At 38.5% G+C, this 27,998-nt stretch overlaps 1 protein-coding gene across 1 annotated transcript; it reads left to right on the top strand.

The window, feature by feature from the left end:
- Positions 1 to 42: 42 nt before the first annotated feature.
- prkcbp1l (protein kinase C binding protein 1, like) lies at positions 43 to 27,983 on the top strand. Its single transcript, XM_063016121.1, has 20 exons — positions 43 to 111; positions 4,861 to 4,931; positions 5,748 to 5,908; positions 8,266 to 8,487; positions 11,756 to 11,869; positions 11,966 to 12,058; positions 12,164 to 12,251; positions 12,328 to 12,383; positions 13,253 to 13,330; positions 13,440 to 13,555; positions 14,365 to 14,831; positions 14,933 to 15,040; positions 18,437 to 18,586; positions 18,703 to 19,191; positions 19,944 to 20,360; positions 22,688 to 22,803; positions 23,498 to 23,578; positions 24,723 to 24,801; positions 24,909 to 25,148; positions 27,224 to 27,983. Exons 1-20 carry the CDS (start codon positions 98 to 100, stop codon positions 27,400 to 27,402), a joined length of 3,339 nt encoding a protein of 1,112 aa, XP_062872191.1. The 5' UTR covers positions 43 to 97; the 3' UTR covers positions 27,403 to 27,983.
- The last annotated feature ends 15 nt before the right edge of the window (positions 27,984 to 27,998 follow it).

Here is a 27,998-nt window from a genome sequence, read left to right as displayed (position 1 = left end):
GCCTCCAGCGCTGAGTGTGTAGAGGCAAGCCCTCCCTTGTCTAAAGGCTGAGACTGTCCTCCATGTTTCATAAGTATTGACATTACATTTTTCAGCCATGCATCCACAGAGGTAAGCTTTCTGTTTTATTCTCCTCTCTGCTCTCCTTTTATGACTTCCATTAACTCTTCAGACTGTTCATTTTTACCCATTTTGAGTCTGTAGCCTGGGCTTAGCAAAGGCCTCTCATACAGAAAACACAACGCGGGGGTGGAGGGGAAGGAGGAGGTAATAAAGGGGGTGGCATTAGGGAGGGAAAGCAGGCTTCTCTCTCCTGTGTCTCTCCTGAGCTTTGGCCTCACCATGTCACATGATTGCATAGCAAAGTCAGTCAGCCATTATTCACTGCTGAAGTGGTAAACAAATGGCGGTCAAATGTTTGTTAGCCATGGAACTTGGACTGGAGTGGAAACATGGCCCTCCTCTGCCCCCTTACATGTAATATCAGGCAGAGAAATGGATTGTAGGGTGGGGGAGGGGTGACTAAATGTTGAACTGTTGACTCCTGACCCATTGTCTGCATCTAAGTGTGACATGTGAAACAGAAAGCAGTTACTAATTCATGAATACATCCATTATGTCATTAATTCATACACTTTAATGTCAAGTTTTAAACCTCTTGTTTTTGTAACTTCGGCCCTTACCTAAGAATCATACACTTGGATGCATTTCTCATAAATACATGCAACTGGTATGTATTTAATTAAGAAAAAATAAATTTAAAAGATCTTTAACATTTTAGCTTAATTAAAGACATATTTGTGCCTCATTTGTCTAAAAACACCTGTCTTCAAAATATTCTTTAGGCAGAGAACAACAGTTAAGACCAGACGTACACAGTAGATTTCACCATAGCCATGAAATGATGAGGTCGCTGGTACAAACAGGTACCGATGGGACTTAACAAAGGACCTTTCAATGGGGGGGGGTTCCTTCTTCAAAAGGGTGCTGGGTCAGATCTATATAGTTTTCTTTATACAGTTATATTTTAACACATTTAAAATTCAAATTAAACACTTAAACACAATTGACATAGAGCAATTTCATGTTGTGGCCTCTTTATTATTGTAAAGCATGTAAATTGTGCAAATAAATCTAATTTTAATAAAAAGCCATTAACTGAATTACAGCAAATGTATCTAGAACCACCATGGTTAATCACTGTATTTTTGTTGTAGTATATGTGGGCCTACAATTTTGTGCCAACAATCCAAAACCACAGTGGGTAGAAAAGAAAAATCCAAATTTGTATTGTAAATTTACCTAAAATTTACCTTTAAATTTTCAAAAATGGACCTGATTAAACAAGGCAGCATGTCATATTAGGTTTTTGTGACCTTTGTATGTTTTAAAATTATATTTTAAATAATAATTTTAAATATACTGAGAAATAAAACACATCTGTAATTAAGAACATCTGACTTATATATACATTTATTATACAGATATGGGTTATGTCAAGTCAGATGTATACATATATTGTGTGTATATAAATAAAGTGGCAAAAATCTTTAGAAACAGATTTACCAAATCAGTCTCAGTATTGTAATCCCTTCAGATTGTTAATGGAATCCATCCGTCGAGACAGAGAGTGATACAAGGTATGTAGTGTGGCACCCTCTCGCCAGCCAATCAGCAGGTCTTATGCAAGTGTCTTGGCCAGTTAGAGAGGGAGACCAAACCTAAGCTAAGAAAGGCCTGTTGTGGAAAATTACACAGCCATTACGGATTCAATTGCAAGAGCCAGAAACAAAAGAATATGTCAGTGTTGTTCAATAGAAAAAGGTATGGTTTCTATTACAGATTATTATTAACTTTAATTTTTCGGTTACAATACAAAATGAAACCTATTGTGTTTACATATGTAGTTTAAGATTTGTTCATGGTACTGCTTGCAACAGCATAAGTTGCAAGTCATACCTCCAAGAAGCATATTGTTTTTGAAGTGGTTTTATCTTGAGGGAAAATGACCCCGTGTGTTTCTGTTTAGGCATCTCTGATTGAAACGATTTAATCTTAATTGTTAGGAATCGTTCGGGTTACAACCAAAAGGATTCACCATCACACTTGCTCTTAATTGTGTCCTGTTGTTAATGTTTAATGGCTCTTGAGACTGACCTATATGACTGTTTCATGCACTGCCTGTTTACTGTAAAGCTCCTGTGGCATGGACGTGTCAGATCAGGCCTAGAGGGAAGGGGGAGGGGATGTTTGGCACAGCGCTGGGGGAGGGGAAGCAGCAGCCTTTTTCATTTCCTGTGAAGAGAGAGAGAAACGGAGAAAGAAAGAGCGAGGGGGGAAAAAGGAACCATAGCTCAGTCATTCTCTGACCAGTTATCTCCACATCCACAGCTGCCTTTCTCTCTATTCCGTCTCTGCGATGAGCACTTAGATTGGATGGCCTTTGTTGAAAATGAAAGCAAGCGTTTGGTTCCTTAGAACATTCTAGAAGATCTTGCCCTTTTTTGGTACATGTTCTGTTTGGTGGAGCTCATTGAAGGCCGTATGGTGGTTCTCGACTTTGACACAACCTTTAGAAGCCTGTGGATCAGTTCCAAGACTGGGTTTCCTGTTTGACAGACATTCTCTTCCTGGTCCTTCCTTTTACCAGTGCCAGTTTTCAGGCTCTCTGGACTTTGTGACCATTCCACATTTTTTTCTTAAGCAGGGAGGAATAAATCTTGACAGATCTTGGTTCTTCAAAACTGGAGTCATGCCCCACATGTGAAGTAATGGCACTCTTGTCAGGCTCAGTATAGGCCAGCCCAGAGGGCTTGCCCAGTTATGTGTTTTTTTTCTCTCTTAGACATTTTCATATCATATTTTGTGGTGTTTAAACACTACACCAGCTAAATTCATTTTGTTGGTAGTGCTAGTACTGTTACCTACAGAACACTTAATCTGCTAGTATCTACAGGATTGTTGAGGCCTGCTAGTAATCAGGTGAGTTCTGATCCTCAGCATGGATAACACATTTTGGCCTTTTGTTTTTGTCTTGCCAACCAGGCTGCCATAAATACTGCATGAATAGGATACTTGGATATTTACATAAAGACTTGTTTTAACCATAACTGTTTTACAAGAAGAACATGCTGTCTTCAGTTCACATTTAAAACACATCATCTATGCTAAAAAAAATTGTAATGCTGGGTTCTTAAACCACAGAACATCTTCACTGAATGCCTTTCTTTGTCTGCAATTATTCCATATATTATATTTTCACTGAAAACTAAAAGTGTAGAAAAAAACCATCAAATATTTGGATCAGTGACTGTTATGGTATCTGTGACCTGCTAAGAAAGATATACAACAGTATTAGGGCCTGTTCTTTGGTCCTAGTCCTTCCCTTGTCCTTTAACCATACTGTCTTGAGGAAACACTTTTCTTCAGCTCTTGCCCTTTTCCTCACTTTGTGGTTAAGCTGGTATTTCCTGAACTGACCTCAAAGGACTTTTGTGGCGGCTGAACGAGACACTAGCTGGCAGATGTGTTCATGTTCTTGCCCAACAAGACAAGAAAAGACAGAGGACAACTACAACAGAAACAACACCCCCCTTTTTTTCAAATTATTTTCCAATAAAACACCAATGTTGATTTGTGGGGGTACATCCAATGCCTTAAGCTTGTAATTTTAAAACTGAAAAGCCTAACAATGTGGTTCTCGCAGTTAACTGCCATTATGTATTTACCAGATAATAAAATTTCAGCAGTCATATAAAACCACTAAGCAGGTAAAATCCACCAAACTATGTATTCAAGCTTGCTAAATCAATAGAAGAGAAAAAATAATCTAAAGTAAAACATAACAAAACCCAATGGAACTGCAAAACATTATGGGGTCCATTGTCCTGTCATTCATAAAATACCCATAGTACCCAGTACTAGACCCCTGTCTTTTTAACACAATGGGTGATGGTTTATCTGGTAACTGGTTGGTTTGGTTTGAATTTTTACAAAATCTTTTGCATATACTGCAAGTTTTACAGAATCTTAGAACTGGATAGTAGTTTTGCACTGACTACACTGAAGGCTAATTAAAATTGTTTTTTTAAATTTGTGTTTGTGCTCAGGTGTTGCTGTCTGTTATGCTAGCCCAAATCCGAGTCAGGTTCTCAGTGGTGCTACCAGCCGGCTGGGCATCTGCACATGTTTGGGGGGTGGGGGTGAAGCTCTGCAAAGAAACGGCACCCTGTCCAGGTTATTTGTGCCTTGCACCCAGTGATTTTCGGTGGAACTTGACATGCCACAATCCTGACTAGGATAAAGTGGTTGAGAAAAATATCTGTGCCTAATGCCAGCCACAGCTAAGAAAAATGGCTAGCAGAGGCAGATGATACTGGGGCATTAACCTGTCTGATTGAGGTCTTCATAACAAGACACATTGTCTTTGTTGTTGTTGTTTAGGTTGACTTGCTTTCGAGCAAGCTACAGCGCTACATAAGTTGACAAGGAGATGTTTTGACCCTTGTGACTGGCCTTCCTCAGGGGTAATCCTTGAAAATCCCTGGCCCACTTGATACAAGAATGGTCACCAGTGATTCATTTTTTAATATCTGTATGTAATTTTTTAAAAGAATAAGCTTAAGCTTGAGTTTTATGAATTCGGTCATATTAAGGACCTTTGTGTTGGATTCTGCTGTGAACTGGTCTGTCAAGCTGCTGCATAAATAATGACACAGATCTCTTGAGATTTAACTGCATCATCTCATGTTTCTATCTCTGGAGCTATCCATGTGAGACCCTTTCAGTCGTTCCTACATTGTTGGCTTCTCTCTTGGGTTTATGTTTTGGTTTTTTTGTTTTGTTGTTTTTTTCTGGTAGTTTGGCTGAGGAGGAGATCAAATCAGAGTCTGATGTGGTTGAGGCGATGGAGGTGTCAGCACCACCCAAAGGTAAGTAGAATGCTTATTCTAATAGTGTGTTTGTTTTTTGATGTTTTCTTTATTATATTTTACTAATGCTTGTGTATTCGTGTGAGCTTGTGGTTTTACAGTGAATAGACGTAAACCTTTCTCAAAAGGTAGCATATCCTTTAAAGAATAGGATATATTCTGTTCCACTGAAGTGTGAGTCAGATGTTGATCTGGCAGTGTAATTCTGTCTTCCCTGTAATGCGCAATATTCTGTGTGTGGACTGGCTGCTTTTATGCAGAATTGGCAATAAAAATAATACATTGCTTTTTACATTTAGGTTATATCCTGGAGGCCCACCAAGTATTTTTAATCAACATTTAACTATGGCTATAATCTTATACTTTATTTGTAGTGCCTGTCATCTGTCATACCTATTTATTTTACATCCTTACCCCCTTTTATACCTCTTTTCTTGGCTAATTAGTTTATTTTGGCTTTTGAGGGCACTGAAGAAACTTATATTATATTACCCTTTCACATTTTGTATTATTTTAAGGCCTGAAATAAATCTGTTATAACAAATTATATTACAATAACACTATTTTGCAAAATGCTTGTCATCATAGATATAAAAATAGATTTTCAAGGTAGCTATAGGTAGAGCTACTTACTAAACAATATAATACATAATGAACATTCTTAATGGAAACTGAAGTGGATTGAGTGAATAGCCAACTCTAAATCTTTTGTATGTTTAAATATATGTACTTATCAAATTAATATATGTATTTGTTATTTCCCAACCCTGCTTTTAAGCCCCATGTTCTAAAATTGTATCCTGATTGTGTGCACAGTTCCTGATCTAGGATCAACAGAAGGAGCACTTGCTGCTCAAAAGCGGAAAGCCCCCAGTCCCTCTCACTCCTCTAATGGCCATTCGCCTTCAGACACATCACCTAGTTGTGCCAAGAAGAAAAAGAGACCTGGACTAGTCAACAACAGTAACAAAGATCAGGTAGGACTCAGTCCAAATACTTAATGGCTGCAGTTAAAAGTTATAAATATAACTGAATGCACAATGAATTCTAAAGCTAAATGACAGCAAGGTAGTTTGTTTGAATTTGTTTATGCATCTTGAGAAGAAACTCTTACACCCAGAGCATGTAAGCAAATCTATCTTGTGTGCCCTTAAATAACTTTAATACCTTAAAGAAAGAATTTAACAATGCATTTGCTTTGCGCTAGATTAAGGGTGATCAGTTCCAGTCATGTACAGCTAGAGTCCAGAGTTTGGTGATTTCTCTGCTCCAACTAACTCACCAACTGCTAGGTGTTTTAGAACACAAAAATCACTTTGCCCTTGACCCTACTGGACTGTAATTGATGACCCTGTTTTTTTTTATCAAGTTTGTGTAGGTCCTTGATTTATTTTGAAGTAGATCCAACTAAGCACTACTTGCAATCCTGGGGCTTAAATAAATCCTTTGAACTGCGTAGCTTGTGTTGTTGCATTTGTTCAGTTTGTAACGTCTGTAAATGCCATGCATGATACTAAATGCAGAACTGCAGTGTGACCCAAATAATCTTTTGTATATTGAAAACCTGGAAATTTACTGGATTATCTGTATTAGAAATGTTGTGTTTTGGCAAAATCCAATCATTTCATGTTTAATGTTTATTAGGGTAGCCACGCTACCAATATTGTTAAATATAGGGGGAGAGTGGGGTAGGATGAGTCATTTTTACTTATGTGGTACTTAAGATAGGCTAAAATGAGGCAGAAGTATTTAATCTAATTTCAGGACGTTTCATATCAGTTTAAATTATAAAAAAAAAAACATCTATGTCAAGGGTTTTAAAAACATGGCTTCTTGCCCCCAGTTAGGGGTATGTTGATCAGAGTCTGTGGCTAAGTTGCACCATCTGGGGGTAAGCTGACCATTTAACTGATTCTGAATCAAACCTTTGTGAAAATTTAAAGATAATTTACCTTTTTTACAATCTAATTTAATAATTAATTTACCTTCTACAAATAGTCGTGTTTCTTTTCTTAAAGTTAACATAAACCAACTGAATTAAGTTTAAATTTTAATATCTTCAATTGTTTGCATTTCATTGAACACCAAAGTTGTAACCTTCTCAAAAACATACTAAACTCAGAGTTTGTTGAATAAAAAGTAAATAAAACCTTAAAAAGAATTGATAAATAAATGTCCCTGAAACAAAAGACATTTAGTCGAAGACTCAGTCTAAAATATTGCCATATGTCAAATTCAAAACCAGATGTGCAGGGTGACTCCATACTGACACAAAATGGTCTCTGTGATTTCATTGTTCAGTTCATGATTTAAATTATGAAAATGCATAAAAGAGTTTTTTCTGCTTAGATTAGAACGACAGCACACTTTCTCTAAGAGCAAATGACACATGCACACTGTGGGTGAGTCTCAACAGTCTGAGCTCTCATGTGTAGAGATCTGCATCAGCTGTTAGAAATTAATTTAAAAGAGATTTTTTTTTAACCAAAATCATTAATCAAGGAACTATTTGTCAGGTATCAGGTAACTGGTTATTTATTGCCATCTCTACATGAAAAAAATCAGCATACAAAAGATTTAGTGGCATTTACATTTGCTTCTTTCATTTGTACTTAACACAGTGTTTTTCAAATGTTAAGCACATTGCAGGACACTGAATGAATCATATCCATGGCATGTGTGGGCAGCCTAAGGGCTATCTTATTTTTGAAATTGGTCCAGTTTTAAAACTTTTCTTTTGTTGCTTTTTTACTGTACCTTCCATATGTTGTTGCTTTACTTTGCATCTCAAAAGACCTTGGCATGCTCAGTCATGTTGGCTTTTTACATATTCAAACCAATAGTAGGTATTGACCTGATAAGTTACCATATCAGCCTCAGACTTGTCCACATTTAACCCATTCATTTTTACCTAATCCCTATCAGTAAATTACCAGGTACGAATCAGGTATATCAATAAAATTAAACCATGTAATATAAATTTTTCTTGCTAATTTTTTTCCCTCAGATATATTTTGGTCTTGTTGGTGCTTGGCAATCTGCATTTGTTTTTAGCATGCATGGTTTTGTAAAGCAGTAATCAACCTTCTGGAGAGATTTATTTCATTTATTTGTTTATTTGAGCCCGATTTAGCGCCAATTGAGCTAAACCCAATGCTTCTTACTGTCATCTCTCCAGAATGAGGGATTCTTGCTGGCTTCCTACCCAATACCAGTAGTGACCTCTTGTTGGTGTGCTATGCTGTCTTTTGTGAAGCCTTGCTGCGTTTTTTGCCGGCGCTGTTGTGGCATGTATTTTTGACCGCTGCCTCTGTCTCTCTCGCCTGCATTTCAGCATGAGCTAAGACATGGTCCCTTTTACTATGTCAAGCAGCCTGCACTCACCGCAGACCCTGTTGATGTTGTGCCACAGGATGGAAGGAACGACTTCTACTGCTGGATGTGCCATCGCGAAGGCCAGGTGCTCTGCTGTGAGCTCTGCCCACGTGTTTACCACGCCAAGTGCCTCAAACTGGCTGCAGAGCCTGAAGGCGACTGGTTCTGTCCTGAGTGTGAGGTACATAGTGGAGAAAAATGAGGTGTAATGATTATTAGTGAGACTTCTAGGGCTGTGGATGATTTAATCATTTTTTTTCCACTAATCACCATTTTAACATTGAAAAAGTTACTAAGTGATTTAAATAAGAAGATAGAAAGTAACAAACATTTATAACTATGGACCACCAACACCTGTTAAAAGAAGAAAACCCCCCAACATGTAAAATCTGCAAAACACCAGTTACAACAAAACATCCTAATAGAATGCCCCAAATACACCAAAAACACAACAAATACACATGTCTGAAACCATAAAAGTAACTTTCACACAAGACAACAGTTTTAACCTACCTTGCACCCATAAAAATGAAAATGTTAAAGACCAAATTATAAAGACAGGATAAAATAAACAGAAAACCTAACACCTACTTTTGCCATTAAATTACACATATAAGTTAATGTATGGCGTAAAAACCCATATAAATAAATATATATAAATACATATTTTTCTATGGCATGGTACACAGTAATTTTTTTTCCTATTGTATTTATGGATTTTCTCCCCTTTTATCCACCAACAGTCCACTAACCCCTTCTTATTTTCCCATACTTAGATGGATTTGTACAAAGCCAGTCTTGTGCACGGAGAGTCACACTGATTTCTGTGTTCTTCCATCTCTGTACAGGTGCCTTTGGCTACTAACCAAGGTCCTTATACAGCATCGAAGACCCCTCTCTCTTATTAGTCTGGTCCTTTCCCAACCTGCAGATTAGTGGCCAATTTTGTCTGCTGCAGGCACTGCAAATTGTGCCTGCTAGGGGGCGCCCAGCCTACCGGTACTCGGGGAGATCAGAAACCCAGCGCTGGTGTGCTAGCGGAATATCCCACTGCACCACATGGGTGCCCTATGTTACATTTTAAAGTTATTCTACATTTAGTTGTTCTTTTAATTGACTACAGACTGTTGATTGTTCAAATGTAATTATCACGAATTCTTGGTGACATTGGAATGAGGCAATATAAAAAGCACAAGTGCAAACATTTTATTAAAGCAGCGCTAAAAAAAGAAAAGTAAAACTTAAGCAGGACCGAAAATGAAGAACCACAACCACGACCACAGTGGGGCAAAATGAAAGTCATACTGTTGTTGTTACTGCTATTATTTACAGTCATATGGAGAATTGCGTCACAGCCTCACAATCACAAACTCTACTAACTTTCAAGGGTATTGTACTATAGGTTGCCATGTAATGCAAAAAGGGTATTACACACACTTGTAGGCAACATGGACCCTGCACACACAATCACACATTGGGCTGGAAAAAATTATATGGAACATAACAGCAGTCAAAACTGATTTTCCAAACATTTACAACAGCAAGACTGCATTAGATGCTGTTTTGTCCAAATATGTGTGTATTTAAATATTTGTATATTGTACAATGGTAGTTCTGTTTAAGATCTTCTAAAGCAGTGGTTTTCAACCTTTTTTCTTTTAGATCCCTCCCCCTTGACATTATTATGATGTTATTCTTACACTTTGAGCAAGGATGACAAAAGGTATTGTGTTCTTGCTCATAGATAATTCATGACGAAGGTATTTAATCTTGGTATTTTCTGATTTCTGAGTTGATGTAGTGAGTTTACTACATACTGGGATGTAGTGGTCAATTAGTGGTGGGAGATTCCTCAACTTGGTCTACTTCAGCAGAATCTGTATTAACAACTGAATCGAAACCTTTTTGTAGTCACTGTATGTTGACCTTTGCACTTTGTGGTGTCCATTCTCAAAGACCCAACAGAGGCCATAGGTAGTTTAACATGGATCTACACTGATCTGCCATATCATTAAAACCACCTCCTTGTTTTTACACTCACTGTCCATTTTATCAGCTCAACTTACCATATAGAAGCACTTTGTAGATCTATAATTACTGACTGTAGTCCATCTATTTCTCTGCATACTTTTTAGCCTGCTTTCATCCTGTTATTCAATGGTCAGGACCACCACAGAGCAGGTATTATTTCGGTGGTGGATGATTCTCAGCCCTGCAATCACAATGACATGGTGGTGGTGTGTGTTGTGCTGGTATGAGTGGATCAGACACAGCAGCGCTACTGGAGTTTTTAAATATTGTGTCCACTCATTGTCCACTCTATTAGACACCTAGTTGGTCCACCTTGTAGAAGTAAAGACAGAGGCGATCGCTCATCTATTGCTGCTGTTTGAGTTGGTCATCTTCTAGACCTTCATCAGTAGTCACAGGACGCTGCCCACGGGGCGCTGTTGGCTGGATATTTTTGGTTGGTGGACTATTCTCCGTCTAGCAATGACAGTGAGGTGTTTAAAAACTCCATTAGCGCTGCTTTGTCTGATCCACTCATACCAGCACAACACACACTAACACACCACCACCATGTCAGTGTCACTGCAGTGCTGAGAATGATCCAACACACAAATAATACCTGCTCTGTGGTGGTCCTGGGAGAGTCCTGACCATTGAAGAACAGCATGAAAGGGGGCTAACAAAGCATGCAGAGAAACAGATGGACTACAGTCAGTAATTGTAGAACTAGTAAAGTGCTTCTATATGGTAAGTGGAGCTGATAAAATGGACAGTAAGTGTAGAAACAAGGAGGTGGTTTTAATGTTATGGCTGATCGGTGTATATGACATCTCCAAGAAATCTCCCATACTGTATACCAGTAGCCTAGTGATTTTCCCGTCCCAGCATGTGTGATTTTATTTTATTTTTTTTACTCTTCTCAATTAAATGCAACGGGACACACTGGCCCCACACAGCCCCCTGGTTGAGAACCACTGTTTTAGAATGTCTAGTTGGCTACTGGGCAAGATGTTTTAGAATGTACAGGAAATAATTAGATGTATCAGGCATAAAAACCCATAGAAATTTTGATATACCACAGATTTCTTTGTGGTAACCATTTACGAAACCATAATAAACAATTATAGCCCTATATAAAATAACATTGTATCAACCAACAAACACATTAAGGCTAGTGAAATGCACTTTTATTTACACACTGGTTAGTCTTAAAACCGGCTACGTTTCTACCAGCCTTGCCATAGACTGTTATTTTAATTCTTTTTTAGTCTATTTGGCATAAGCTAATACACAGTCATGTATTGCTTGTGTTTGTGTACTTCCTCATCAGACTACGCTTAAGTGTTGATTAAACGGCATAATTGCAGTTTTCTTTGTCGCCAGTAGTTGGAAAACCATATGGAACAAGTTGCTATACTACAACCCTTTTTCGTTTTTAGAAAATAACAGTTGCAGAATGTATCGAGACTCAAAGCAAAGCTATGACCATGCTGAATCTGGAACAGCTGTCCTACCTGCTGAAGTTTGCGCTGCAGAAAATGAAACAGCCAGGGGTAATTCTTAGTATTTGTTGCCAAAAATGGGACTCATTTTTTTCTTTTCTCTAAGACCTTCATGACCTTGGTTTTATCTTCTGTTCTGATGTGTAGACAGAGCCGTTTCAGAAACCAGTCTCTTTGGAGCAGCATCCAGACTATGCAGAGTACATCTTCCACCCAATGGACTTGTGTACCTTAGAGAAGGTAAAATAACCTCTGTTATGAATATTAGCGCTTCTAGAGCCTGTCTGTGTAAACCCTAAGATAAGCTTAAGGGAGAGAGTAAGCTGAGCAGTGCTTTGTCCACAGAATATCAAAAAGAAGATGTATGGCTGCACCGAGGCTTTTTTGGCGGATGTGAAATGGATTCTACATAATTGTATTATTTACAATGGAGGTTGGTTCGTATTTTGATTTTCTTTTGTAATTTTGTATTTTAATAATGTTGTTAACCCTATGTGTTGTGCTTGCAGGGAACCATAAATTGACTGCCACAGCAAAAGTTATTGTCAAGATTTGCGAGCATGAAGTGAGTATTGTTCTTTTTGAAAAGTGGATGCTATTTGTACTCAGATTTCAATAAAAAAAGTTTGCTAATTACATCAGAAGTTTGCTAATTACATTACAATTAGCAGTATATACAGTATATATACACTCCCACCCAATAGTTAGATCTATTTTTTTGCACTGTAGCCAACAAGCTATAATTAACAATGTAATAGCTTAACCTTTGTTATTAGAAACATGTCCCTGGTTTTAATTACACGATCTAATACTTAGTTTAAGAATAACTATCTTGCAGGAATTCCCCCTGATTGTAGGCAGGCATAAAATACAGCAATTAGCCTAACAATAATTAGCATGTTAACAAACCTACTGACTGGGTTTTATTACAGAGCTTAATAGTTGCTCTAATGCTTGGTGGAGAACTTGGTCCAAGGTACATGGTATAGTACATGGTATGCCTAATAGCTTGCTCACCAGAGAACTCTGACAATGGTTTTAATCACAAAATATATATTTAGCCTGATGTAAGCTAGCTTTCCAACCCCTGGTTTTTGATGCTCAAATAATAGCATTAAGTCAGATAATGTGTCAATAAAACATTACTACTGTTTTTACTACAGAATGTAATAATTCTCAGAAAGTTAGTATTTACTACTGTATTTAAATACACAACACATAGTTTATAGTTGGGCACTTTTCTGAATCGTTTGCTCTATGATTAACTAGATGGTATAATAACTAGCCTGGTGTTAGCTGCAAATTATACTCTTGAGGGTAAATGATTAAACTAATCATTAAATTAAGTATTAACAAGTATCCACATTTGCACTAATCCCTTATAGGATTTATAGAAAACTAGCTAAGATCATATGATTGTTTTTTTATCTTCAGATGAATGAAATTGAAGTTTGCCCAGAGTGTTACCTGTCAGCTTGCCAAAAAAGAGACAACTGGTTCTGTGAACCTTGTGTGAGTCCATCAACCTTTAACAATATATAACACAAATTATACACATTTTTATTGGTTCACTATAGAGCAGCATCATCTGAAACCTGATTGCATGTTTTTATGTGTTTAGTCTCAGCCCCATCCACTGGTCTGGGCTAAACTGAAAGGATTTCCTTTCTGGCCTGCTAAAGCTCTGAGGGAAAAAGATGGCCAGGTAGATGCTCGCTTTTTTGGCCAGCATGACAGGTGAGTGACACACACACATAATTAAATGTATTAAAGATCCCATTATAAATATTATAATAATAACATTTTAAATACTACTTACTTTGGAAGTAATTTGATATATTGCCTTTGCATTCATTTATTTGATAGACAAAGGGTTTCTATCAAGGGCACAGAAATGTTAGCTTGGTGGTACAAACTCCTAACCCTTGACCTATTCTAGTAATGTAGACACCAGATATCATTTAGTTATCTTTTAAATTAAAATGAAAGTTTAACTGTTGGAGAAATCAACAACTGAAATTCCTATAGTGTGGATGCATTTTTGTTTGTTTAGGCATTTGTAAGAAATTTTTCTAAAACATGATTATACGAGGGTTCTTCAAACAGTTTCCACACTATAAACTCTATTTATTAAGAAATTCATCTCACACAACAGTGATTATATTATTATTATTAGTAGTAGTAGTAGTATTTTTATTATTATTATAAGGGATCTTCAAAAAGTTTTCACACTTTTATATTTTGGTTGGAAACGGTGAGGGCAGGAGGAGTAGTAACTGGTCATGTCTGAGAGAATTTAAGAATTTAACTAAATCAGTTTGAAGGCCTAAGTGAGCCAAAGATGATTTCCAGTGTGTAAATCTGAAAAGAATTGGATACAGGGATATTTGGATAGGTAAATAGATGCACAAAGATTTTACATTTACTACTTGGCCACTTGTGCACCGCATTCTATAAATATCTTTGGAAATTCCCTGTTTCATCTAGCAAAGAAATTGGAGTTACAAACTGTCTTGAATTTATTGCCATTTTATTTTTCTTCTTAGAGCCTGGGTGCCCAATAACAACTGCTATCTAATGTCAAAAGAGATTCCATTCTCTGTGAAGAAAACTAAAAGCATATTCAACAATGCCATGCAGGAGATGGAGGTCTATGTAGAAAACATGCGCAAAAAACATGGCGTCTTTAACTATGCCCCCTTCAGGACACCCTACACACCCAACAACCAGTTCCAAATGCTGTTGGACCCTAGCAATCCCAAAAAAGGCACAGCCACACTGGAAAAGCAGGATAAAATCAAATTCAACTTCGATATGACTGCGTCTCCCAACATGTTCCTGGGAAAGAGTGTGGCAGGGCCAGGACATCGTATGACAGACATGCCCAGGTCTCCAATGAGCACTAATTCCTCAGTCCACACCGGGTCAGACCTTGAACAGGATTCATCAGATCGAGGAACAAAAATGCTATCTACTCACCACAGTGCAGGGGAGGATTCTATGGATTGTACAGGTATCACTGTTAAACAATACATACAGTTAGTAAATCTTAGCCCTTATTTAATAGTTTTAAGAATTAAAAGAATTGATTTATTACAATATTCTTAACGACAGCATCCCCTGCATGTCCGAAGACAACAGGCAGCCCAAAGCCTGTCCTACCAACACCTCCCAAACAGGAGAAGACCCAGGCCACTGCCAGCATCCTCAACCTTAATCTTGGTACGATTTACAAAAATGTTATATTAAGTCTACAACAGTGTGGCAACATTTGCCCCAATTTAATATAAAATTACAGTTATATAGATATTGCTTCAGATTAAGTCTCTGTCAGTTGAATGATGCAGCAAATGAACAATGAAAATGAATGATGTAGTATTTTAGGGCAGGATATTTAGTTAATACTGCCATCTTGGTGATTGTAAGGTGTCCTTGGGTGTCAGAAAGGCGCCTATGAAATAAAATTTATTATTATTATTATTATTATCTTACAATTATTTAAACCCTACATCATTTTACTGATCTTAAAACCTACTGCTAGTCTGTATGACCTAAAGTTTGATTACAACATGATTAAACCATTGGAAACTCAGTAATGACCCCTGCTTCACTTGCAATGTGTTAAAAAAAACACCACCGAGAAATGTGTTCAGGAACTGCAGGAAGTCTTAGATAGATCGAGGCTTTGGTTATCCTAAGGGAAATCTTTGGCCTCTAGTGGCTGAACAAGACTAAAAGAGGAAATAATAATACAAATACAAAAAAGTAAGTAGATAGGGTATAGCAAATGTAGAATGTGTAAATTTGTGCTATTATGTGTGCAGTTTGGCATGGACTAAAAGTAACAATAGCAGCAGCAGTATATATATTCTTATAAACATCCTGATGGCGTCCCCTCATAGTCCAAGGATAGATCTCCAGTGCGATGCTTGGTTCTCTGTCAGTGTTTGGCTCTCTGATGGCTGATGAGGCCAGTTCTTGAGGCAAACATTCTTGGACATTTTTCACAGGGTATTGTAAGAGCTCGAGGTTGCCGTGCTCTTTCCTTCCTCTGTTGTCGTCTCGCTTCCACATCCGCTCTTCTGTTGGCTTCAAAGAGTGTAATTCCTTGTTTGACCGCTCTTCTCCACAGAGGTCTTTCTTGAGTCGATGCTTCCCAGGTCTTGGGGTCGATGCCTGTGGATTTTAGGGTCCGCTTTAATTGATCTTTGTAGCGTTTCAGTGGGGCACCAAGGTGTCGCTTCCCCGAAACAGGATCCGTCGTGGGAGTCGTTCTCCTGAGTTACGTGGCCTATCCACGTTGATGTTTCATGATGGATGCTTCAATGCTGACAGAGGAAGCTCTTTCCAGCACAGAATTATTGGTCACATAATCATCCCAGTTGATGTTGAGGATGGCTCGCAGCTTCTGTTGGTGGAACTGCTCCAGCTTCTTCAGATCTGCTCGGTAGAGGGTCCAGGTTTCACATCCATACAGAAGAGTGGATGCGATGACTGCGTTGTAGACCAAGTTTTGTGTGATGGGTCAGATCCTTGTTACGGAAGACATGGCTGGTGAGTCCTCCGAAGGCTCGGTGTACTGCTTGGATTCTGTTTTCTACGTCCTTAGATGATGTGCACTGGGTGGACAGGATGCTGCCAAGATATGGGAAGTGGTCCACACATTCTAGGGTCTTCTCGTTGATTGAGATGTTGAAGTCTGGTAGGGAAGTCCCGGGAGGCGGTTGTGTGAGGACCTTGGTTTTTGAGGCGTTCACGGTCATGCCAAAGCGTGTGTATGCTGCGTTGAAGTTGTTGACTGATGTTTGTAAGTCTTTGACTGAGTGGGTTGGTGCAGCGTTGTCCTCTGCATATTGCATTTCGGGCCAGAGCTGATGGTCTCTTCCAACCCTGGCATTGAAGTCGCCGAGGTCGTCCTCGGTGGGGATGCGCAAGGTGATATTGTTTAATTGTTGGTAGAAAGTTTCCTTCATGCTCTCTTCTGCGTCTAGCGTCGGTGCGTAGGCTGAGATGATGGACCGACTGGCAGAGGGGACAGGGTACTAGATGAATCCAATCTTCCGCCATCACAGCCGTTTTGTGAGCTTGCCATGTCTGCACCTGATCCGCCGTAGTTGTCTTCATCGTTCCACCAGACTGCCCACTTAATTGTGGGGTTTATATACCGCCAGTCAGCGGTCCCATCAGGCATTGGCCAGTCTCCTGTTGCCCGGGTGGCCCCAACTCCATGTATTCATGAAGTCTGGATGATTCCGCGTGGAGGTGCCTGTCCGGGGCTTGTCACGCATCTACATTACTATAACAACCCTAAATAAACATTTAAACCCTGGTCTACACTACATTACTATAAAAACCCTAAATAAACATTTAAACCCTGATCTACACTACATTACTATTACAACCCTAAATAAACATTTAAACCCTGGTCTACACTACATTACTATAAAAACCCTGAATAAACATTTAAATCCTGATCTACACTACATTACTATTACAACACTAAATAATATAAACATGATATACAACTATATAAGTATAGAAATGAAACATAAAAATATAAATAATATAAATTATATGTGATATAGGTAATAAAATATCAGATATACTGTGTAACAGAAGCAATAGTAAATATTATATTAGAAGAATATGTAGGTTTTTATAGTGGACAGTGGTAGCTTAGTGGTTAAGGCACTGGACTAGTAATCTGAAGGTTGCAGATTCAAGCCCCACCACTACCAGGTTGCCACGGTTGGGCCTGTGAGCAAGGCTCTTAACCCTCAATTGCTCTAAAATTGTGTTCACTTATAATTGTACGTCGCTTTGGATAAAAGCATCTACTAAATGCTATGGCGTTGTAAGAGTCTGCATGAGTCTGAGTCCGGTTTTACGTCCCCTCCGTCATGTGGTGTTAAACAGTCTGACTGCTTGGGGTACAAAAGTCTTGACTGTGTGACTGTGATCATGGATTCACCGAAATACCAAGGTATTTTGAGAAGAAATTGTACGCCTTCTCTGTTGAAATTGAACCTTGGTGATAATTAAACCTTCCAGCAAGACACTGATGTCAAAGTCAAGGTATTTCTACTGATTAGAGCTGTATCTAGTTTAAGCTTTTTTAGTTTTAGTAATTTAGTTGAGCTTCATTTTTAGTAGTCAGTTCTAGTTTGTTTTATTTATTTTTATTGCTGCCTTAGTGTGACACAAAGTGAAGAAGCAACTTGAGTATCGCCGTATAAATGACCCCAGTGTGTTGGTTTGCTAAAACTAATCAATCAATTCTATGCTGCCTTAGTGTGAAACGTTTATAATAAAACACTTTTATATACAAAAAATGATTTATTAATTTATGATTACCAAAATGTGTCTTTACAGCTGCTAAGGTGCTGCTATTGAGCTGGTACTGAAGTGAAAACTTGATTTTAGAATGGTGGATTTTCAGATTTGTAATTAGATTATGGCATTCAATTTTGCTGGCAATTGGACAAAAGGTACAGTTCCAGTTTCCTGGTACCAAAAGCTGTCTGTAAGGTCACTAAATAGTCCAGCAGTGTAATTAAAAATCAACTTTTAGAAAACAGAAATAAATATTGGTTATGTATGTCTGGGCTTTTCTTTCAGACCGCATTAAAGCAGAAATGGACCTAAAAGAGCTGAGTGAAACAGTACAGCAGCAGCAACAGCAGCAAGGGACTGCTGTACTTTTCACCTCTCCAAAGAAACCCACCAGAAGTTTGGATAAGACCATAGAAAGCTGCAAAGCTCAGCTAGGTACGACACACTCGACGATGCAACAGTATGGCACTCATTGTTAACCTTACCATGAATATTTATAACTAAATAAAATGTAACTAATGGATCTTCTTTTTGACTGGCACTATACAAAGGCATTAATGAAATCTCAGAGGACGTAGATCACAGTTACTCTGATGAGTCTGACAAGTCTGACTCCAGTGACAGCGAATATGCAAGCGAAGAGGAGCAGGAGGCGAAGAACACTGTAAAGAGTGAAGATCACGAGTTTAAAAATAAAAAGAGACCCAAAACTCCAGCCTCACAACCACACAACAATAAAGGCCTGCCTGAAAGTAACACAGACAGAACAGCCTCTGAACCTCCACCGAAAAAGAAAGCTGGTGGTGTTTTGGAGAAGGATTCTCAAGAGAAACCCAAGGGTACCCAACAACAGCACCAGAAAGAAAAAAACCCAGCTGGGCAGAAGGGAAAAGCTGGAGGTCACGATGCTGACTCAGACTCTGAGAGAGAGCTCGTGATTGACCTTGGTGAGGAGCAAGGAGGACGAGACAAGAGGAAACCAAAGAGAGAGATAGCATCCAGCTCAGCAATCAAAGACACAGCAAGCGTTAAGTCTGAAGGTGGGTGTTTAGTCCTTGTTCTATTCTTTTGTGTTTGTTTTTTGCATTATGATGCAGTGTATCCCAGGTCTATGTATTATAGGGTTTCCCCTAAGTACTTCACTCCATTTTCCCACATTTTCTTGACTATTTTCAAATGGAATTGTGTATTTTAGTGTAGACTAAGGACCCACCACAACCAAGAAGAGGCATTTAGGGTGACTGTTTGATGGACTGGTGCTCTATTCTAGGGGTATTACAGTCTTGCACCCAAAGTCTTCAGAATAAATACAACCCTAACTAAGGTTGATGCTGATAATGAATAAATTATGACTTAGAATGTCTAGAATGCCTTTATTTGTCATATATACATATACAAGCTCTATCTTTGCATATCCTAGCTTGTTTTTGGAAGCTGGGGTCAGTGCGCAGGGTCAGCCATTGTATGGTGCCTCTGGAGCAAACAGGGTTAAGGGCCTTGCTCAGGAGCCCAACAGTGGCTGCATGGCAGAGCTGGGAATTCAGCCAATGCTGGGTGTCTGTGAGTGCATGTTTACATCATAGGGTGGTCAGTGCTCTTCTTTAAGCATGTATAGCTGGCCTATAACATCACATGAAAAGAAGTGGTAATAGGGGAGACTTGGCGGTTAATTTTAAGAATTGGCAGCAGTTCCTTTTTTGTGAGGAAGAAAAGGAATTTAAAATAGGAAGTTAGTTATAACAAATTGTGAAACCTCATGATATAAACATGTCACATTGATATCTCTTCACAGGAAAAGCTATGGTCACCGCATCAGCCTCTCAGTCAGTAGCCTCCTCTTCACCATCCAATTCCAGCACCAGAGATTCAGCTCAACCGGTCATAAAGCCTTCAAATGCCACCTCTACCCAGTCATCCACGTCCACTAGCAACACCTCTGTAACAACCACCCCCTCTGTTACAAACTCCTCCACCGTGGTGAAGAAACAGCGCCCTCTGCTGCCCAAGGAAACAGCACAGCTTGGCCAGACCGCCCTGGTTTGGAATCAGGCTGGGAATAAGGTCCAGGCATCCTCTCCAAAACTGCAAGTGCAAAAGGGTCAGAAGCAACAGCCACAGCAACAAAGTGGGCAAACGGCCACACAGCCTCAGAGCCCTGTTACTTCTAATAATGCCAGCACCCGGTACCAGACCAGGCAAACGGCAAAAGGTAATAAAACACTCAAAATTAGTCTGCTGTGCATTTAATAAAAAGAAACAGTTAATGTCCTGCCAGTCATATTGTCAGTAGCTGCCTTATCCTTTAAATTATGCTGTTATAATATGCACAACACACACATGTTTGTCTTAAGCCTACATGGTATGTCATAGACATGGCATGACCTCCAATACCTCAAAACTGCTGCAGCACTAAATCTGTATGACGCAAGGTGTTGCATTCTTAACACATTTCTGCCAATAGTGTTTAACCAGACCACATGCTATACTTTAGCACATACAGTTTGTTTGTACTGTAAGTGTCACTGCTTCAAAGCTAAGCAAAAAACAGTGGAGCTTTTGCTGGCTAAAAACTGAAGCTGACTATAGTTGTGTTTCAAATGCTTCTTATTATATTACAGTAAACATTGTAATGACACCATTGGTGATATTCCAGATTCGAGGCAACAATAGTGCTTTTTCTGAGTACCAATAAAACAATTAAATTCAGCCTTTCCCTTTGGTGTCCTCTAAACAAGCAGACCAGTTTCATATAAGATATAATTTGACGGACCGGCAGGAATGGGAGGATTTAAAATAAAATTATATGAGGAACATAATAAAAAACCCAAAGTGCATAACTATACTACTCACCAACTGAGCTTTTTTTTTGCTGCAATGAGACGCTCCCACATAGGGGTGATAAGGAACACACTTGTCTCCTATGTCCAGTCTACTTATTAACTAACTCCTCCGTAACTGTTTTGGTTGCGTCACTGCAGAAGATCTCACTTTACAAAGACAGGATGTTGGAAATGGAAGCAGTGTTTTCATTGCTTTTGTAGCTATCTCTAATTATTTATTCTTTCTGTGCAGCCCGGTAATAAATGGCCTGGTGGTTGGGGACCACTGCTCTAAACACCAAAGCACCCTAAACACATGCATTTAAACATTCTAACATGTTCAAAAGTATGTTTGTTCTGTGTTCCAGTGTTTGTCACACCCATTTACTGTATAACTACTGTATATAAATAGTTATAGAAAATATATTATATATTTTAGAATTTAAGAAGGTCTCTTAATGACTGTAACACTGTACCCTAACCTCTTGAGACCCTGCGTTCACATTTGGGAAATGTTACATTTTGGCTTTGTCTTATACTTGTTCTGCTTAATTTAGACCTGTTGTCCCCTTACTCACACCTGGAACCATAACAGAAATCTTTACTCAAGATAATACAAAAACAATAGTAATAAATCTATTATAAAATAGATAAAAATTAGAGGAAAATAAACTGTTAGCAGACTGAAACCTCACATCTAGCATGCCATAAATGACACAAATATGTGCAGAACATGGTGCTAAATCCAAATAAAATTAACAAATAAATCTCCATATTAACACTCATGGTTTTGGAATAGGACATCCAACCAGCTCATGGTCAGGTGTCCACATACCTTCAGACCAGTGGCCGCTGCTGGTCTTTCAAAGAGGGGAAGCTCATTGTCGGCTTACATCATAAAATTTGTCAATTTATTTATACATAAATTCTGCCCTCTGTTCCTTTTCAAGAAAATGGCCTGTGATCCTATCGTACCAAGTAGGCGTCTTTTCCAGGGACTTGACCAGTGTCCTGAAACAAATACTATGAGTGTGTTTTATTTACACAATGAACAATGGAAATGGTCAAGTAATTTCACCAAGCAAATACCAAGAAATGGGTTGCAGTTTGTCTTTCGACTTCACTCGCAAAATCTGCGATGGGACTGAAGCTCCCAGTGATTAAGTGACGGTGTAGATCTCAAAATAGCTGTCAATCAAAACGGGATTCAGCCTTTTGACTGATCCTCCAATCATCTTGCAGAAGCTCTGCGTCCAGACCCGCCCACAGCTCCATTCACCCCCAGAGACGCTCAGCGTCCGGGGGCGGGACAAAATCGTGGCATTTATCCAATGACCGGCGAGTTTCGAAGCAATGAAAAAAACTTTTCCATGCAGTCCCATTGAAGTGAATAGACGCTCAGCTTCTACGGGCAAATGCATTGACGCTACGGGAGTTCACAAAATCGAGTCAGTCAATTTGTGATAGGTAGCTGATTCTGAACGAACTCGTCTTCGAGATGAACGTATTCTAACGCATTTGTAGTCAATGAAATGTTAACACAACTGTACATATTTGACCATTTAATTTTTGACATTTTAGGGGAAGCTGAGCTTCCCTTGCAGTCTTAGATAAATCGCCACTGCTTTAGACATATAGTGTACCACACACATACTGTATATAAGTGTAAATGTACAATACATTATTATAAATTGCAACTCCTTTGTCTTTTTGCCAGCTGTCCATCACAAGGACAGCTTGCCAGGATCCTCTAGTTCAGTACTCGCTGCAGACTTTCTCACTCCTCCGGCTTCTGCTGACGTAGCTGCTGACATTGCCAAGTACACCTCCAAAGTAAGTTAGCATCAGGGACACGGCTCAATATACACTGATCAGCCATAACATTAAAACCACCTCCTTGTTTCTACACTCACTGTCCATTTTATCAGCTCCACTTACCATATAGAAGCACTTTGTAGTTCTACAATTACTGACTGTAGTCCATCTGTTTCTCTACATACTTTTTAAACCTCCTTTTACTCTTCTTCAATGGTCAGGACCCCTGCAGGACCACCACAGAGCAGGTATTATTTAGGTGATGGATGATTCTCAGCACTGCAGTGACAATGACATGGTGGTGGTATGACAGTGGATCAGACACAGCAGCGCTGCTGGAGTTTTTAAATACCATGTCCACTTACTGTCCACTCTATTAGACACTCCTATCTAGTTGGTCCACCTTGTAGATGTAAAGTCAGAGACGATCACTCATCTATTGCTGCTATTTGAGTTGGTCATTTTCTAGACCTATATCAGTGGTTACAGGACGCTGCCCACGGGGCACTGTTGACTGGATAAAAGGAGCTGATAAAATGGACAGTGAGTGTAGAAACAAGGAGGTGGTTTTAATGTTATGGCTGATCTGTGTAAAGCGAATGTGTTTTGTTTCCTCATTGAACTCAAAAAGACTTGTACAGTAATATGCAAACGTATATTTTGGTGTTGCTTTTGCATTGTGAGATTTTTATTATTTTTAATTCTTTTGTAGATGATGGATGCAATTAAAGGAACAATGACAGAGATATATAATGACCTTTCAAAAAGCACAACAGGAAACACTATTGCTGAGGTTTGATGTTGCATGCTTCTACTGATTTGTTTTATAAATTGTTGTTATTTTCATACAGTACTGTTAAAATGTTTTTGCCCCATCATTATTTTTGTACATTTGTCAAGTTTAATCGGTTCAGATCTTCATAGTTTAATACCATACAAACTGCTTAAATAAATGAAAAAAAAAAAAGATTTAATTGAGAGATACATTTAATTATACTAGATACACCCAGCCCTGCCAGTCCTGTTAAACATGACTAAAACCTTGTAAAAGAGCTCAAAATGCCATGATTACAAAAAAAAAAGAAATATCAGTTTAAATGATACTCTGGGACTCCAACAACTAGTTGTCAGCTACTATCTCCAAATAGAGAAAACTTTAGTAAACTTTCCCAAAAGGGGATGGAATTGTTCCAAGAGTTCATTAATGACTCATTTAGGAAGTCAAAAAAGCCCAAGGAAACAATAATTAATTGTCTTAAATAATGTCAGCAATTATACCCCCATTAGAAAGGGATTGGTTGGGGTTGCTTTGCTGAGTCAAGGCCTGGGCAACCTGCCATAATTGACAGAACCATGAATTCTGCTCTACCAAAAAATCTTGAACGACATTATTTGGTCATTAGCCCTTGATCTGAAGCTTTAGTGCAATTGTTTTATGCAACAAGACAACAAGCTGAAGCAAAGAAAAAGAAGAAGTCCACCTCTTAATGGCTCCCAAGAAACAAAAAAGGTTTTGACTAAGGTTCTGACTTAAAATCCCTTTTTGAGATGCTGTAGCAAGATGTAGAGGCTCTAAACAGGCAGTTTAATTTTAATGCTGGGTGAAGAATAGTTCTCCATTCAAAAATATAAAGCCAATAGCATCCTGTAATCAGAAACTGTTCACTGATAAAAGACAAAAAGGAAGATTATGACACATTATGCATGAAAAAAAGCTGTAGTATCTCTACAATAAGTACCAACAGGATGTGTTCTTAAACAGTATTTTAAAATCCCAAATATTAATATTTTAGTGTCATTGCAGTGCAGAGATTTGGTCTGGTCAGTGGTTGTCCTATGAGGGCTTATTTGATTAATACATTGATAGATTAAATAGTAATTTATTATTTTAATAAACAATTAATTACCTTTTGTGTTTTTCTATTAACTTACCACAGATCCGGAGGTTAAGAATAGAGATAGAGAAACTCCAGTGGCTGCATCAGCAGGAACTTTCAGAAATGAAACATAATCTGGGTGAAGATTTTTTGTCCTATGTGTCTGAATGAACATTTGCTTTCAAGTGCACTTATTAGAGTCCCAATTCATTGTACACTGCTTTTGGGGTGTATGTATGTACTTAGAACTAACGATGGCAGAGATGAGACAGAGTTTGGAACAGGAACGGGAGCGGCTAGTGTCTGAGGTAAAGAAGCAGATGGAGGTGGAGAAACAGCAGGCCGTGGATGAGACGAAAAAGAAGCAGTGGTGCGCCAACTGTAAGAAGGAGGCGATTTTCTACTGCTGCTGGAACACTAGCTACTGCGATTACCCCTGCCAGCAGGCGCACTGGCCTGAACACATGAAATCCTGCACACAATCAGGTAGGTAACACACCTTATACATTATTGTTCTGAAACAGTATTGTTCTGAATTACACATTACATAACTATACCTTTAGTAAGTTGTTTAGGATAGCTGCTTATAAACATTTGTTTGAAACTTTGCTTGTGTCATGTACAAATAGTTCATTTCACTATTTAAATATTCCAATGGACTCTATGTTTACATACACCAAGTTGACTGTGCCTTTACATAGCTTGGAAAATTCCAGAAAACAATAAAATGGCTTTAGAAGCTTCTGTTAAGCTATTTGACATCATGTGAGTTAGTTGGAGGTGTACCAGTGGCAGTAGGTCTAACTTGAAGGACTAGTTGCCTCTTTGCTAAGACATCAGACCTGTACAAATTAGCTACATCCTTGGGAGCAATTTGCAAACACTTAAAGGTACCATGTTCATAAGTTTAAACGATAATATGCAAGTTTAAACACCAAGGGACCACACAGCCATCATACCATTCGGGAAGGGGATGCATTCCTTCTCCTAGAGATGAACATACTTCGGGAAGAAAACAACTAATCAGTCCAAGAACAACAGGTACAAAATGTATCCTATATCGACATGAAAAGGCCACTGTTCCAAAACTGCCAAAAAAAAGCCAGACACTGTGTCTTGTAGGCCTCTCCAAGTCTCAGTATAACCATTAGAGCACCAGGTGTTGGATCAAGCTGAAAACTGGAGATGACGACTTTGACTTTGGTGTAATACTTATTCTTTGCTTCCCAGGGCTTTTTTGTATCTTTGCCCTCAGCCCTGCCCCTGGGAGCCTTTTTCGAACCATTCTCAATGTGCAGTTTACTCCAGCTGTCATTTGCAAGTCTTTTGATAAGTCACCTGATGTCATCCCATGGTTGTTGTGACATTTGATAGAGCAGAGAGCTATTTTCGACATCTTCCAGTCTGTAGCTTTGTTGTTCCCAATGTATCCTGCTTGACCTTGGGCTTATGAACTGCTGCCTTGGAACTTTTATGGATGGAAGCAACTTGATGCTTACTGCAGCCCTCTGCTAGTAATGCCAGAATTGGACCCTTTTTCACACGTAAAACCTTTACTTTTTACTCTTCATGGCATGGTCAGGATTTAGTTTTTTGTTTTTTATTTTTGTTTCTTTGTTTTTGTTTTTGAGTTATCATTAGCACTGTTTTGTATTGACAACAGTGGTTTTTAAACTTTTTCTTGTTTAATAAGATTTTGTTCAGGTGATTATTCATCTGTGCCTTATTAAGTTTAATAAGGCAGGTTTAATAATTTAAACCTGCCACAAACTGAAAGAGGAGATCATTTCATTGCACCAAAAGTCCAGTGGGTATAAAAAGATTTCCAAGACATTGAGCATTCACAGGGACAACATTCGGAGTATTGTCAGAAAGTTCCAAACTTATGACACAGCAGTAAACCTGCCTGGCCATGAGAGGAAGCCCACAATTTCATCCAGAGGCCTTAGCAATATTATCAGGACATTGAAGAACTCCCCACCCCCCTGCCACGTTAGTGCAAAAGAACTTACAGGATGACCTAATTGAAGCAGGGACAAACATATTAGTGACAACCATAGGAAGTCAACTTAATAACCAAGAACTTTAGAGTCAAACTCTATTACACGTGCCACTCTTGGCCAGGATCCACAGGTATATCGACTGGAATATGCTAAAATAAATTTGGAAAGGCCTGCACAGTTCTGGGAAATCGTTCTATGGAGAAATGAATCAAAACTGAGACTGTTGAGCCATATGGGTCAGCAGTTTGTCTGGAATAAGACAGTTGAGGCTAATGACCAGAAGAATACTATCCCCAGAATCAAGCATCGAGGTGGGTCAGTGGTGATGTGGGGAAGTCACTGGACCTATTTTAGCTAAACTAAACTAAACAGGTATGAAAATAGAGTAGTTTAAGATCTGTGAATTTACACAGCTATAAATGCAAGTAAGCGAATGTAGTTTTTAATACCCAAATTGTCAATAATTGTTTAAGTTAACAACTAGGGTTGACAGTAACGGAATACCAGTATTCATTATATACATACATACAATACATTATTGATTTGTTTGTTCCACAGCCACAGCATCTCAGCAGGAGCCTGAAGAGGAGGCCTCTGCAGCTGCAGCAACTAAAAATTTAGGACAATCACCGAAAGACCAAAATTCACTCCCTGTCAACAAAAGCTCACCAACACAAAAAAACTCTCCACCCACCACTGAGAACACTAAAGCAAGCACCACTGTACCTGTTTCCTAACCAGAGAACTACAGACATTCACCAGCAGATTCCTCACAGGTTATAGACACATTCATCTTTAAAGAACTGCTGGGGGTTCTCTTCTTTTTACTACATTGACTTGTAAAACAAACAGTTCTGTACAGTCCAGTTTACTACATCTAAAGACATAACCAGGCCCTTGATGTTCCACGTGTACAATTTTGACAGTCATTTTATTTTTTGTTAATCTCCATAACATTGTTTTGTACAAAGCTTAAATCTTTCATATTAAATATGTAAAGGTCATTACTGTTTTTACATATACAGTTGAGTTTTTATATCATGTGAAGTATGTGAATTTGTCTAATCAGTGACTTAAAGGTGACTCCAGAAAGGTAAAGCTTACTTTTATATTTTATTATGGATGTTTTTAACATGCTGGATGTTTAATAATTCACACAAGGACTGATTGTTTCCAGTGGTTTTCACTACATCAAAAAATCTAATACTCTATCTAAAAATTTTAATTGTTTTTCATCCAGAAAAGCTTGCTTGATTTTAAACAAAAACAGTTATACAACCAACAGTATATTGTAATTCATTTCAGACTTGATTTCTTGACAGCTCCTGTTTAC

Source organism: Trichomycterus rosablanca, chromosome 19, assembly GCF_030014385.1.
Source record: "Trichomycterus rosablanca isolate fTriRos1 chromosome 19, fTriRos1.hap1, whole genome shotgun sequence".
In the NCBI taxonomy this organism is placed as follows: Eukaryota; Metazoa; Chordata; class Actinopteri; order Siluriformes; family Trichomycteridae; genus Trichomycterus; species Trichomycterus rosablanca.
This window is presented reverse-complemented; position numbering and strand designations above follow the sequence as displayed.

What these genes read in the sequence shown, in the direction of transcription:
- prkcbp1l (XM_063016121.1), top strand. An exon ending in CATCCTCAACCTTAATCTTG is followed by an intron (nt 15,041 to 18,436) that starts GTACGATTTACA and finishes CTTTTCTTTCAG; the next exon opens with ACCGCATTAAAGCAGAAATG. An exon ending in GACCAGGCAAACGGCAAAAG is followed by an intron (nt 20,361 to 22,687) that starts GTAATAAAACAC and finishes TCTTTTTGCCAG; the next exon opens with CTGTCCATCACAAGGACAGC.